This window comes from Salmo salar, chromosome ssa08 (assembly GCF_905237065.1).
Source record: "Salmo salar chromosome ssa08, Ssal_v3.1, whole genome shotgun sequence".
Taxonomy (NCBI): Eukaryota; Metazoa; Chordata; class Actinopteri; order Salmoniformes; family Salmonidae; genus Salmo; species Salmo salar.
In genome coordinates this window covers 1,475,001-1,490,811 of record NC_059449.1, presented here as the reverse complement: position 1 = coordinate 1,490,811, position 15,811 = coordinate 1,475,001, and the positions used below count along the sequence as shown (strand labels likewise).

General features: G+C 41.7%; 1 protein-coding gene across 6 annotated transcripts in view; it reads right to left on the bottom strand.

Moving 5' to 3' along the window:
* The window catches only part of LOC106610021 (tripartite motif-containing protein 2), a 65,716-nt gene that overhangs the window by 27,209 nt on the left and 22,696 nt on the right, over positions 1 to 15,811 (bottom strand). For 2 of the 6 annotated variants that reach the window (XM_014209123.2, XM_014209125.2), the window contains exons 2-5: positions 7,479 to 7,660; positions 5,546 to 5,777; positions 4,762 to 4,913; positions 2,810 to 2,990 (exon numbers count right to left, since the gene is read on the bottom strand). In XM_014209123.2, the coding sequence (XP_014064598.2) occupies positions 2,810 to 2,990; positions 4,762 to 4,913; positions 5,546 to 5,777; positions 7,479 to 7,615 (702 nt within the window). In that variant the 5' untranslated portion in view covers positions 7,616 to 7,660. Of the gene's footprint in view, positions 1 to 2,809; positions 2,991 to 4,761; positions 4,914 to 5,545; positions 5,778 to 7,478; positions 7,661 to 14,541; positions 14,764 to 15,811 lie in introns of those variants that run through there. The other 4 variants (XR_006770760.1, XR_006770761.1, XM_014209124.2 and 1 more) reach the window with 4 other exon arrangements.

Sequence of the window (15,811 nt, the reverse complement as noted above, 5' to 3'; positions counted from 1 at the left end):
ACACAAACATCTGATCAACAAACACATTCACCTAACAAATGTGTGGACACAGACATGCAAATATATACTGTAAGCAGGGCACTGGAAACATACACAACAAATTAAAACACACATCTGCTTTTAGACAGCTGTCCACATGCCACATGAATACCAGTCAATTTGCTGTACTGAGAATAAAGCTACATTTTCCATTACCAAGAATAAACATAGAATTGCAGAATACGCTAAGTGGACTTTTGACACATCCACTGGTATAGGCATATGGTAGAGTGTTGACTACCTATCATAGTTATCACTTGTTAACCTGTTGGGTCTAGGGGGCAGCATTTGCACGTCTGGATAAAAAAAATGTACCCGATTTAATCTGGTTACTAATCCTACCCAGTAACTAGAATATGCATATACTTATTATATAGTAACTAGAATATGCATATACTTATTATATATGGATAGAAAACACTCTAAAGTTTCTAAAACTGTTTGAATGGTGTCTGTGAGTATAACAGAACTCATTTGGCAGGCAAAACCCTGAGACATTTTCTGACAGGAAGTGGATACCTGATGTGTTGTATTGACTTTAAACCTATCCCATTGAAAAACACAGGGGTTTAGGAATATTTTGGCACTTCCTATTGCTTCCACTAGATGTCACCAGCCTTTACAAAGTGTTTTGAGTCTTCTGGAGGGAGATCTGACCGAACAAGAGCCATGGAACGATGATGTCCCATTAGACACCTGGCGCGCGAGTTCATGTTGGGTACCCTCGTTCCAATACGTTATAAAAGAGTATGCATTCGTCCACCTTGAATATTATTCATGTTCTGGTTAAAAAAGGCCCTAATGATTTATGCTATACAACGTTTGACATGTTTGAACGAACGGAAATATATTTTTTCCCCTCGTTCATGACGAGAAAGTCCGGCTGGCTTACATCATGTGCTAACGAGACGGAGATTTTTGGACATAAATGATGAGCTTTTTTGAACAAAACTACATTCGTTATGGACCTGTGATACCTGGAAGTGACATCTGATGAAGAGAATCAAAGGTAATGGATTATTTACATAGTATTTTCGATTTTAGATCTCCCCAACATGACGTCTAGTCTGTATCGCAACGCGTATTTTTCTGGGCGCAGTGCTCAGATTATTGCAAAGTGTGATTTCCCAGTAAGGTTATTTTTAAATCTGGCAAGTTGATTGCGTTCAAGAGATGTAAATCTATAATTCTTTAAATGACAATATAATATTTTACCAATGTTTTCTAATTTTAATTATTTAATTTGTGACGCTGACTTGACTGCCGGTTATTGGAGGGAAACGATTTCCTCAACATCAATGCCATAGTAAAACGCTGTTTTTGGATATAAATATGAACTTGATAGAACTAAAAATGCATGCATTGTCTAACATAATGTCCTAGGAGTGTCATCTGATGGAGATTGTAAAAGGTTAGTGCATCATTTTAGCTGGTTTTATGGTTTTGGTGACCCTGTCTTTGACTTGACAAAAAATTACACACAACTCTTGTAAATGTACTGTCCTAACATACTCTAAATTTATGCTTTCGCCGTAAAACCTTTTTGAAATCGTAAAACGTGGTTAGATTAAGGAGATGTTTATCTTTCAAATGGTGTAAAATAGTTGTATTTTTGAAAAATTTGAATTTTGACATTTATTTGGATTCAAATTTGCCGCTCTTGAAATGCACCTGCTGTTGATGGAGTGCACCACGGGTGGCACGCTAGCGTCCCACCTAGCCCCAAGAGGTTTTAACATAACACCACAGCACAAAAATGCTACAGGGTTGGGTCAAAACACTGAGCATCGCACACAGTCTCACTGTCTCACACACACTCACCTGCATCTGGCTATCACACTCATCCTCTTCGACAACACGAGCGGCCCCAGCTAAAACGACTTTCTCCACCACTATCTATATCAACCCTTGCTTCATACTGTATAAGACTCACACTCTGAAAGACTAACACAAATATATTCCAGATAGAGAATGAGGACGCACTAAAGGCAGGGAGATACAGTGCACTCACTTAGTGCAGTGCACTGTGGAAACCTACACCACTGTACCTACCCACTTTATCAACCCCTCTCTGCTTCCAAGACTCACCCTCTCTTTAAACATGAACAGCTCAGCTAGCTCGCTAGAAGATACAGCACTTTCAAAGCCTAAATTCCCAACTAGGTAGACATAATGACAACACCAAAGACTAGATATGGCAGTCCGTCTCTCCAGCCCTCCCCAAATCCATGTTTTATTTAATCATTTATCAGAGAACTGCCTGATCGACAGCTGAGCCACTGGCATGCGATGTAGAAACAGTGTAAACAGAGCCTCTGCTGCTGTGTGGGATAGTAGAACTAACTGAGGAATTTATTTATATTTCTATGTTATTTATCCTTTATTAGTACAGGTTTAATTTAATTGAGATTAAACAATTTCTTTTAGGAAGGCACATTGGAATCAGTGTGTTGTACAATTAACACCTATTGCTTTCAATATATACTAGATTTTCAAATTGGGAAGCACATTTTCAGTATTTTTGTTGTTCACATCGTGAGTATAATGCCGTTCATTCTTGGTTTAAAAACTATGCCCATGTTTAGAAATGTCTTTCCTTTATCTCCTAATCATATATCTGTTTACTTTCATTGACCACCTGCCTCTAATTTCGTATCATATTGTCTGTGTGCACCAAACAGATTGACGAAACAATCAGAAACCCACAAGAAAAGGTTCTAATAAAATGTCCCACTCAACCCCGCCCATTTATCAAACGTTAGGGTCTCACCTTCTGCTTGAGGCCATAGTTGACCTCAAGCTCCATGAGCAGGACACTCTTGCGGACGTTCAGGGTCTTCTGCAACTCGTCGAACGTGGTGTGGATGTCCCCTTCGATGGAGCTCTTCTGATTGGTCAGCTGCTGCAGGATCTCCGACAGCACCTGCAGAGCCGAGTCGATTTCAGGCAGCCTGAAGGGAGGGAGGGAGTCAGAGGAAGGGTGCGATCAGTCATAGGTGTTTTGACCCTCAAACTATTGGGCCATCGGGGATAATTCTTAGGTTGCCTCTGACATATATTTTACACATGTTGTTAGGTTACACTTTTTACACGTTGTTAGGTTACAGCCTTATTCTAAAATTGTCCCTCATCAATCTACACACAATACCCCATAATGACAAAGCAACAATTGTTTTTTTAGAAATGTTTGCTAATGCTAAAACAGCTATCACATTTACATAAGTATTCAGACCCTTTACTCAGTACTTTGTTGAAGCACCTTTGGCAGCAATTACAGCCTTGAGTCTTCTTGGGGAGACCTCTATTTGGGGAGATTCTCCCATTCTTCTCTGCAGATCTTCTCAAGCTCTGTCAGGTTGGATGGGGAGCGTCACTGCACAGCTATTTTCAGGTCTTTCCAGAGATGTTCGATCGGTTTCAAGTCCGGGCTCTGGCTGGACCATTGAAGGACATTCGGAGACTTGTCCCGAAGCCACTCCTAAGTTGTCTTGGCTGTGTGCTTAGGGTCGTTGTCCTGAGCGCTCTGGAGCAGGTTTTCATCAAGCTCTGTACTTTGATCTGTTCATCTTTACCTCGATCCAGGTTTTCTCCAGATGTGACACTTGGCATTTAGGTCAAAGACTTAAATCTTGGTTTCATCAGACCAGAGAATCTTGTTTATCATGGTCTGAGAGTCTTTAGGTGCCTTTCACAAACTCCAAATGGGTTTCATGTGTCTTTTACTGAGGAGTGGCTTCTGTCTGGCCACTCTACCATAAAGGCCTGATGGTGGAGTGCTGCAGAAATGATTGTCTTTCTGGAAGGTTCGCCCATCTCCACAGAGGAACTCACCTCCTGACTAAGGCCCTTCTCCCCCGATTGCTTAGTTTGGCCAGGCGGCCAGCTTTAGGAAGAGTCTTGGTGGTTCCAAACTTTTTCCATTTAAGAATGATGGAGGTCATTGTGTTCTTGGGGACCTTCAATGCTGCAGAAATGTTTTGGTACCCTTCCCCAGAATTGAGCCTCGACACAATCCTGTCTCGGCACCCTACGGATAATTCCTTCGATCTCATGGCTTGGTTTTTTCTCTAACATGCATTGTCAACTGTGGGACCTTATATAGATAGGTGTGTGCCTTTCCAAATCATGTCCAATCAATTTAATTTACCACCGGTGGATTCCAAGTTCTGGAAAAATCTCAAGGAGGATCAATGGAATCAGGATGCATCTGAGCTCAATTTTGAGTCTCATAGCAAAGGGTCTGAATACTTATGTAAATAAGGTATTTCTGTTTCTTATTTTTAATACATTTGCAAAGATTTCCCAAAAACGGTTTTTGCTTTGTCATTATGGGGTATTGTGTGTAGATTGCTGAGGAATTTGTTTTATTTAACCCATTTGAGAATAAGGCTGTAACGTAACAACATGTGTAAAAAGTCAAGGGGTCTGAATACTTGGGTAGATGAAGAACTGAGTCTAATAGGAAAAATCAATACACTAATGCAAATTGGAGAAGAACATATGATGTACATTATTCTGTGTACAGATACGACCAAAGATGGCACCATTAACCCACTTTCCCCAGGGGTGTGTGTTCGGCCATTACCTTTTTTTGACTTTGTCCAATGCAATTGGATGTCATAATTATTATTAAATGTTAATTTTTTGGTTGTAATTTGTTTTTATGGTTGTAAATATGTTTTATAACATTTGGTGTCCCCCAGGGGTATGTCTGGCCCCTACCGGTTTTTGACGGCGTCAAGCTGGTCCTGCAGCGAGGCCTTGTGCTGCTCGACCACATCTTTGAGGGGCACAGTGGGGTGCTCGGCATGCTCGGCGCTCGTACACTCCTGGCACATGGCTGTCTCACACGATGGACAGTAGAACTCCATCACCTAGGCAAGAGCAAAGCAAGAGTTTAAAGGTCAAGGTGAAGAAACGGTATGAGAATCCATTTTCTCCTCTCCTTTTCCTTTCCTCTGACATGATTGCAAATGCATACTGTGCAGGTGTGCGAAAGCACTACCCAAATATTCCCAGAATATTTGAGGGTACAAAATACTGTAGATATCTACTAACCCTAAAATGTATTTCCTATTAACTATATTAAAAAAAACACCACAATAAATCTCCAATAATTTTTCCCCCAAAACATCACACCCTGTAGTAAACCTCTGTATCAAGCTTTGAAGCAAGTCATTATCACCACTTAGAAGTTCAGTGCCAGTTTGGTAGTGCCCCCGTGCCAGTAGTCCATAAAAATAAACCTGTTGCTATGGTGATGAGTGAGAGAGATACGCAAGAAAGTTGAATGTCACGGAATCTCCTGCTGAGGTGCCACAGACATGTCTAGACTGTTAAATGCCATCGATTTCACCCCTCCGACCATCACTGTAATTTCAACAAGGTGACCGATCTGTTGAATCATTTACTCCTGCAATAATGTTATATGGACACTGATGGATGGAAATTATTAGCTGTGTGTGTGAGAGAGAGTCTGTCTGTCGTTATATTCTACATTTCCTACATGGTTGGGGCAAGAGAGCGGTTGTCCCGTGGCCACAGAGTTGATGGTCTCCAACACTGCGCTCTCCTGGCTGCAGCTGTCGCTGGGGGGCCGGTGCAGCACATCCATCAGGTTGGTTATGAAGAAGTTGCTCTGCAGCGCCGCCACGCCTTTCTCCGGCAGGATAGATGTCTGGCGGCACACAGGGCACGACAGCGTCAGGCTGTGGGCGGGGATGTAGTTCTGCAGGCACCTGGATCGGGGAGAGGAGGGTAGAAAGGTGGAGTCAAATGTCTGTGATGTGGATATCCTTACTAGTGTTTCTAAGACTATTTCTATACCGCCACAGCCCTAATAACTGTCATGACAGAAAATACAGGCCACATGCCTGTGTCCCAAATGGCACCAATGGGCCCTGGTCAAAAGTAGTGTCCTAACTAAGGAAGAGGTTGACATTTGGGATGCAACAGACATTGTATCATACTTCTATGTTATTATGACTCTCGTCTAGTATATTCTACTTGAGTCAGGGAAAAAAAATGTTTCATAAGATTCAATGGCTTTACAGGATCAAATCCTAAAATGTTGCAGCATGCAGACATGGGGTCATTTCCACCATACACCAACAACACTGACTTATAATACCAGTGAGTGACTCTATAACACATTGTATGAAGGGGTGGGATTCACAATCACACACTGCCTAGCCTTAGATAGCGTCCTGCAATACGTTTACTTGATACATGGCAGAAGAATAAAAACCCAGAAAAAGGTCCCACAAAATATAAATATATACACTTTAAATGGTCAACTGAATTGCTAGTTTGATATAATTTGGTCATACACAATTTTCACAGAGATGCTGATGAATTAAATCACTGTTTAATTCACTGATTAATTAAGTTGTCCGATGGTAATCAAAGTCAACACAGAATTAAAATGGAAGAAAAACCTAACTTGTCAATCAAGTTAAAGTTTTCCGCCCCTCAAAAACAAACTGAATTTTTATATTCAGCACACAGTTGCCTGCACCACACTGAGTCAGAAATGAACAGAGAGACTAGACTGAAAGATGGAGAGAGGGACAGAGTGGGGAAAACGAGGATGGGAGAGTGAAGACGGATAGAGGGGTAGTTGAGAGAGAGAAGACGGAGAGAAGGGAGGGAGACAATCACAGACAAAGACAGAAAGAAACAAAACGATAGGGAGAGAATGAGAGAGAACAAGCGAAAGATGGAGAAAGGGCGAGAGCATCTTGGTACAACAGCGTCATCAAATCTAAATGAGTATTGTCACGCTCTAGATGCTATACAGAACAATGAGAGAGGCAGAGACAGGCACTGAGCTCTCCCTTCTCTCAGGGACAAAGACAGCTAGTCTAGGAAGGTGACACGGACAGACCAAACGTAGTCACCGAAAAGAGTCATTTTGTGAAGATACAGTATTTAGTTTCTATATTCAGCTGTTCCATGACAAAAAGAAAGCCAATTTCTACATCTTTGGTTGGGTCATCTTTAAGGAAAGGGGGATACCCAGTCAGTTGTACAACTGAATGTATTCAACTGAAATGTGTCTTCCACATCTAACCCAACTGAATCAGAGAGGTGCGGGGGGCTGCCATAATCGACATCCACATTTTCAGTGCCCAGGGAACAGTGGGTTAACTGCCTTGCTCAGGGGCAGAACAACATATTTTTACCTCGTCAGCTCGAGGAATTGATCCAGCAACCTTCTGGTTACTGGCCCAACGCTCTAACCACTAGGCTACCTGCCGTCCTTTTAATCTAAGGTTGTGTGATGAGCAAGCATCACCCTTAATTGGCAGAATATTCACATGTTTGCCAACCAATAAATCTCACTCTCAAAGACAATCAAGCTCACCCACTATCCCAAAGTGGACATAAAGAACAAAATGAGACAGGCAGGCAGCATGCACACACACACACAAACTCACCTCTCACAGAAGGTATGGAGGCAGGGCAGCACTTTGGGGTTGTCGTAGCGGTCCAGACATATGCTGCAGATCAGGAACTGCTTGTCGATCTGTCGCACCACAGGGCTGGAGATGCTACTGGAGCCTTCACTGGCCATCCTAATACTCTGTCATAAAGTTCCCTCTTCCTCTCACCCTGCACCCTACAGAGAGAGACAGAGAGACGGGGATTAGAGGGGTTCACACACACATATGCACTGATACCCATGCTAAGACTTGGACATAGAGGGAAGTGGGTTTAGGAGGTATGCACACACACATACAAAAGTGTTCAAAATGTTGTTCGCATTTTCAACCAGTATGCATTCGCATGTGTACACACACACACACACACACACACACACACACACACATATATGGCCAAAGAGAGAGATCAAAGGCAAATTCACATACACACAAATTAGCTAGAAAGATAAATAAAGGTAAAAAAGAGAGACACACACATCAGCTGCTTTTTTCCTCCCATCCTGTCCCTCACCGAGACAGGAAATGCCAAACACACAAATTACAGTTCTGTCACAGGCTGAACAGGCAAATAAATCTCAACATAGTCCACATACCAGTATGTATATGAACAGCAGAGGGTCCAAGTATTAATGTGTTATCTTAAATAATATTTCCCACAATATGGCCTATAAGCCTAAGGACATATTTTATTTTTATTTTATTTCACCTTTATTTAACCAGGTAGGCTAGTTGAGAACAAGTTCTCATTTACAACTGCGACCTGGCCAAGATAAAGCGTAGCAATTTGACACATACAACACAGAGTTAGACATGGAATAAACAAAGCATACAGTCAATAATACAGTAGAACAAAAGAAAACAAAAAGCCTATATACAGTGAGTGCAAATGAGGTAAGTTAAGACAAAATACAGGCCATGGTGGAGATGTAATTACAATATAGCAATTAAACACTGGAATGGTAGATGTGCAGAAGATGAATGTGCAAGTAGAGATACTGGGGTGCAAAGGAGCAAGATAAATAAATAAATACAGTATGGGGATGAGGTAGGTAGATAGATGGGCTGTTTACAGATGGGCTATGTACAGGTGCAGTGATCTGTGAGCTGCTCTGACAGCTGGTGCTTAAAGCTAGTGAGGGAGATATGAATCTCCAGCTTCAGAGATTTTTGCAGTTCGTTCCAATCATTGGCAGCAGAGTACTGGAAGGAAAGACAACCAAAGGAGGAATTGGCTTTGGGGGTGACCAGTGAGATATACCTGCAGGAGCGCGTGCTACGGGTGGGTGCTGCTATGGTGTCCAGTGAGCTGAGATAAGGCGGGCTTTACCTAGCAGAGACTTGTAGATAACCTGTAGCCAGTGGGTTTGGCGACGAGTATGAAGCGAGGGCCAACCAACGAGAGCGTACAGGTCACAATGGTGGGTAGTGTATGGGGCTTTGGTGACAAAACGGATGGCACTGTGATATACTGCATCCAGTCTGTGGTTTTGGGGCCTTGGCCCTTGTCAGTACTCTTCAAGGCTGAAACTTGCCAGGAGCCCAGGCCTTGACTGGCCATCTGGCATACCTACCTAGGATTGAGAAACCAAGTTGGGGCTCGGTTTTAAGAGAGATGGGAGTCCTGGATGACCTCAAAATAGATTTGACGAGAGTTGCTATTTCATGCAGCCAAGCATTTTGCTATGGCTTCAGTGCTATACTAGGTGAATGTTTCCAGAAAAAGCATTGAGTGATAAATAGTTGATAACAAAGTGAAAGCAAAGCAGTACGTGTACAGTATAAGCTTAGTGCAGCTACAGTGACACCCCTGAGGACAGAGTTGAATGCTGAGCCATAGGAAAAGTAAAGTACAATATACTGTTCAATATAAGCAAAAATAGTAGGCCTCAGATTCACGGGATTCCTCTAACACGGGTGTGTTTCATATCAATACATTTACAAGCTGATACTGGGCAATTCAACTCCAGTAGAGTATAGTTCAGTACAGTACAGTACAATATACTGTACTGCACTTTTCTTTACTGTATTGTACTGTACTCTGGATAGCACAGTGAGAAGAGCACAATCTTGTGAAACGTGTCTATGATAGGTTCAAATTTGGTCCAGTTCGGTCCATCTTTGGACCTTAACAACAAGGCCAGGGTGGACTGACCAAATTGAAACTCATTTTCAACGTCCATGGATGTCCAGTGTCGATCGGTGCCCAGTGGGTGAGGATGCTGATTAAAGTAAATAGAAAGAGAGGGGGCTCATGGGTAGGTGTCAGTAAGAGCTGGGAGAGGTGACATTAACTGGAGAGTGAGGGTTTGGTAGGGTTTTCCAGACTGTTTTAACACTTGCTTTGACCACCAGACAACAGAAAGAGAAATAAAACAGTTATGAGCTGAACATAACAGTATGCCAGTGGAAGGGAGGACTGTAGCAGGTGACCCAACTGTGGTTTGTGACTACTATAAATTTGTCATTGTAGCCAATTCAGTTACAGTAATTCCAGTAGTGATTTTTGGTTTATTCCGTTACTAATTTGGTAACAGAATTACGAGTTTTAATCACTTAATAATTAATAAACAAAATGAACATTAGTAAAAATCACTGTAACTGAACTTTCATTATTCTCCATCCTCATGAGGGAGAGAAATTAGAAAATATCTTAAAGATATGTGGGTTTTTGGTCACAGAATTACAAGGGACAAGGCAATATTTATTAAACTTCCATAAGGTAAAGAATTTCTCCAAAATTAAATATTGGTGTTGACATTAGTTGGCAGGGGTCTTTACGTCAACATTATTGTATTTTGATGCATTTCTGATACCTTTTAAGACTTTCTGGTAGATGTTCTCTCTAATCCCTTTTCCATCTGTTTATCCAGAAATCAAAGCCTTTATTTGTGCCTAATTTTTAAGATGGAAAATGGTTTAAAAATGTATCTATGCCCTCCCCCCCCAAAAAAATATATATGCTCCTATGAACTTCATGTTGGTGCTCATGGGTCCTTTTCGATAGAAATGCATTACTGTATTCTGCCCTACCAAGCAAAATAGCAGTAAATGCTCAGAGTGAAACTGAGTAAAATTACTTCAAAGTTGTTTTATTGTACAGCCAAATTAATTGTAGTCAGATCATTGGAGATGCGGTTATCTGTTGTCTTACTATGAGTTTACTTTTTCTTCATATTGACCCTGACCTCTGTTATGACCTTTGACGGCAGTTACATACATTGTCGTAGAGTTTGATACTTGTATCAGCAAAGAACAATAAATAATATCAAGGGAACCAGTAGACACTGCATCCCAAAGCTCAGTGAAACCAAGTTAAAAGGCAGTAACTGATGGTTTCACTGTAACTTTTTTGCAGTTACTGCAAACATGACCCCCCATAACACTACACAATGGAGGCATGAGATTTGTCCACATGATAAAGCATGTACTTAACAGGATCGGTGTCCCTAAACCGGGACGGTTGTTGCTCAATATGCGATAATGTGACTAGAAAACATTTCCAGGACATAGACATGTCATATATTGGCAGAAAGCTTAACATTCTTGTTAATCTAACTGCAGTGTCCAATTTACAGTAGCTATTACATTAAAAAAATACCATGCCATTGTTTGAGGATAGTGCACAACAAAACACCATCACGGCAACTGGTTTGATACATTCACCTCTAAAGGTAAATAATGTAGTTACATTCAGTAATCTTGCTCTAATTTGTCATCCTGAGGGTCCCAGACATAAAATGTAGTGTAGCTTTGTTTGAAAAAATAATTCAAATATAGGAACTGGGTTCTACAGTTTGACCCCACTGCTGTCACTGGCTCCACACACACCCCGCCCGGCCATCTAGATGTGTCTTTTCTGTAGGGAAGCTAATGATCCATCATGTATGACATTCCTGAGAGTGTGTAAACTTACATTTGTATTACCATAGCATTTTTGTATGTTCTCTATAGTTATGTACTTGAAAATGTATAAATTGACCAATTCAGCACATTTGGGCAAACTCCTGGCAAACTTGGTGCAAAATGTTGTGTAGTGAGGTAATTCTTCACTGGATCCGTCTGAAACTGCACACACACTGCTGCCATCTTCTAGACAAAATCTAAATGACATATGTTAATGAATGGCCGTTCTCTTGCATTTCAAAGATGATAAAACAAAACAAAAATAGAAAACGCATGTTTTGTGTGTGTATTATCTTTTACCAGATCTAATGTGTTATATTCTCCTATAATAATTTCACATTTCCACAAACTCCAAAGTGTTTCCTTTCAAATGGTATCAAGAATATGCATATCCTTGCTTCAGGTCCTGAGCTACAGGGAGTTAGATTTGGGTATGTCATTTTAGGGGCCCATTTTAAAAAGGGTCAGATCCTTAAAAGGATTTATTAATGTATAAAAAATTTCAACATTGTTTTGGACCAAATGTGGAGTTACTGCTCTTTTGCTTGGTATGGCAGTATTATACTGCATTGCTTGCTGTTTGGGGTTTTAGGCTGTGTTTCTGTACAGCACTTTGAGATATCAGCTGATGTAAGAAGGGCTATATTAATACATTTAATTTGATTTGATTTATACTCTCAGTGGCCAGTTTATTAGGTATACCCCCCGTTAACAAAAATGGTTCGCTCCTACAGACAGTGAGTCACGTGCCCATGGCTTGCTATATAAAGCAGGCAGACAGGCATTGAGACATTAGGTTACTGTTCGACAAAATAAGAATGGGCAAAACGAGTGACCGTAGTGACCTTGAACGTGGTATGATAATCTATTTGGCGTAAGCAGCATGAGTCCATGGCCCCATCCTGCCTGGTGTCAACGGTACAGGTTGGTGGCATAATGGGGGGGGAAATGTTTTCCTGGCACACATTATGTCTCTTAATACCAATTGAGCAACGTTTTCATGCCCTGAAGAATCCAGGCTGTTCTGGAGGCAAAGGGGGGTCCGACCTAGTACTAGATAAACTGGCCACTGAGTGTATGCATGCTTTAATTTGACATGCTCCTATGAACTTCACATGTTGGTGTTCATGGGTCCTTTTCGATGGAAATACCCTACTGTATTATATGCATGTATATGTTCTTGCTGTTTTTTGAAGAATCCAATTTATTACTTTATAAATAAAGTTTAATAAAGTTTATTCAATTAAATGAATGTAATGCAGCTACCACCACCATAGGACTTTACATTGTCAATGTACAGTTTGTCATTTTCTCTTAGACTGTCATTATGAATCAGATTCATATGTGCTAGTCATAAGGATAGTAGTTTCTTACCACAGTCAGTAAAAGCATCATTTTTCTGACATGTTGCAAGGCTGGCTAGAGGATAGGAGACACTTGTCAGACAAGACTCAGTGGGAGCAGAGTGAGCAAAGCATGTGTGTCAGCTAGCTAGCGGTCTCAGGATGTATTTAAGACAGGCAAAGAAACAGGATGCCTCTGCCCGCTTGTAGAAAAAGGCCCTGAGCGAGACTCTCCTTCCCTTGCTGATGTCTCGTACAGTATATGCCAGAAAATAGCTTGACAGGAAAAATACCGTTGCCATAGCTACCAGGATGGAGACCCTTGGTTTAACCCTTTCCATATAGTTTGTTTAAATCTTAAATGCTGACTACTCGACAGTACACAGCAGAAGTCAAGTCATTCAAGGTGTCTGTCGCTAGCTTATCTAAGGTACAATATTTACATAACTTTGGTGGTGCGCCCCTTGAAGCTTAGTGGGTTTTAGCCAAATTGGTGGATTGATGTAAAAAATTTTTTTTTTTTAAATGTTTTAAGTATTTGCGGTCAAATCAAGCTAGATTTATCTGGAAAGCTTGATCTGGAAAGTCATCATTACACAATCCTTTTCACTTCCTGGGTCAACTAAGGGTTAACTCTCCACATGTGGGGACTGGGGACCTTTTAAGAGAATGACAATCTGGTTCATGGTGTATTGAGATACCACCGAATATTTATGACACCATAACACTCAAACATAAAGAAAGAAAGTCGCACACTTATATGCTCCCAACAATTGAATGGGTAAACCTAATAAGCAATGTTTTGGCAGCGCAGTGCCTTCTTCAGGGTTACATAATGAATGCTTGAACCAGGTTATGTAGGAATATTTTTGGGTGTGCGTCAGCTCATGCTTTTTTATCATAACACTCAATATCTCAATAAAATACACTATACTGTTGATCACAATTTTTACATTGAAAAATCTACTGGTATATGCAAACACAAACCCAGCGCAACGAAAGCCTTGTCAATCAAATAGATGATTTGATGAATCAAAATCCAGCTCCTTCCCTGATTTATCAATTCCATGAAATGTCGCTGCATATCTAGGTGGATTTGCAGCGCATGAAAGATGGAAGTGATTATGAAACTGTTCCACAAATCCTTCTCTCAGACGCAGACACAGCACAGCCACAACAGAGACACACAGCCACAACAAGGGCACAATAACTCAGACACAACAGACAAAGGACACAACGAAGACAACACCAAACAACATACAGAACTCCTGTCGTCTCACAAAGGGAGGTCTCGCTGTTACGTCATCTTTATGTAAGGCAGCTTGAAATGCAACTAAATAAATCCTGCTTGATTAATCCATCAACATACCACTAGCACAGTCTCATAGGCAAAAGATGACTGATGACAGATGACAAAGGTACATTTCTGTTGAAGATGTCAAATAATCTTGACCAATCAGAGAAGCCGAGTGCAACTTACATGAAAAAACATATTTGTTAAATGTCCTAAAGTTCTGTAGATATCAGCACTTACAATGACCCTATTTGAAAATGCCCAATATTAATCAATCAAATCAATAAACAAAACCATAAATCCATTACTCAAGCATATACAGTGCATCCCCCGACTATATGACGACATTGCAATGACACTATATGAATCACTCTAAAATCCCTATTGCAAACACAGTCACAGCATCTGTGAAGCAATCAACAGGTGTCACCACCAAGCCGATATAGTCAGTGACATTGTCACCCACCCAGTGCTACCCGTGCCAACATAAGACTGTGCCACCATGCCATTTACCCACCACGTTCTGTAGGAGCCCTACCATCGCCGAGTCATCCTCTGAGTAAAACGCAGCGCATGCTTCTGCCCTCTAAAGATGCTCCTGTCCAGGTAGCAGAGAAATTATGAGCTGCTAAACTTGAAAAGAGATGACGGCACATATCAAGAGGAGAGAGAGTGAGAGAGGAGGATTAATTGCGAGAGCCAACAGTGTGGACCTATGTCTGGACTCGTAGCCAATCAATTTCTTACATCTCTTCCCCTCTCCCTCCCTCCCTCCCTCTTGTTGCTTTCCTCCCTCCCTCTTACTGTCGCTTTTCCTTTTTCCCCCCTCACCCTCTCTCTGTCTCCCTCCCCTGTTTCCCACTCACCCTCTATACCCCTCTTTTCCCCCTCACACTCCCCCTCCCCCTCTCTCTCTCAAGTTAATGCTGGCTCACTGCAGAAGAGCTGGCAAAGGATCCTGGGAAAGGGATGCAGCAGCGTCAGTAAGCAGCAGGGAGCGGATTGGCTGGCATCTTGCAGAGCGACCAATGAGACAGGGAGCAGCCGGCGGGGGTCAGCTCAGCAACCAATGAGGCGGAAAATAACATGATCAAAGGGAGGAGCAGTGTGCGTGTGTATACACATATTGCTGACTCACTACACAGGCATCGAGCGGAGAGGGTAGAGAGAGTAATGCTAGGGCAAAAACCAAAACTTGCACCCCTTGGGGTCCTGAGGACCGAGTTTGGGGAACACTGGATGAGAGAGAGAGAGACAGAGAAGCAGTGTACTGCCAGTCGGCCTAGATCAAAAAGGCAACCTCAATTGCACAATGCATGCACACACAAATAGACACACACACAGATAAACACGCACGCAGACTGTGACTCGCAGACACACACACACACACACACACACACACACACACACACACACACACACACACACACACACACACACACGCAAATGTCAACATTAAACAGCGGCGAATTAAGGTCAACAGCAACTCGCTACGAAGTACGATCATTAGAAATGACAAGACACTTCATCCGATCACAAAATAACTAAGATATGGCAAAGCTGCTGGCTTCTGTCTAGATAACATAGCCTATAACATATTACAGTGAAGAACTACAAAATATTGAGAGGGCATCCAGAAACATGACAGTACGCACGTGACAATTCAAGCCTTCTGCATAGACTTGGGCTGCAACCCATTCTCTATTATAGTCCCTAAGGTCCCTGTTCAAAAGGAGTGCACTACTGTATGTAGACAATAGGATGCCATTTAGGACATACCACCCTCT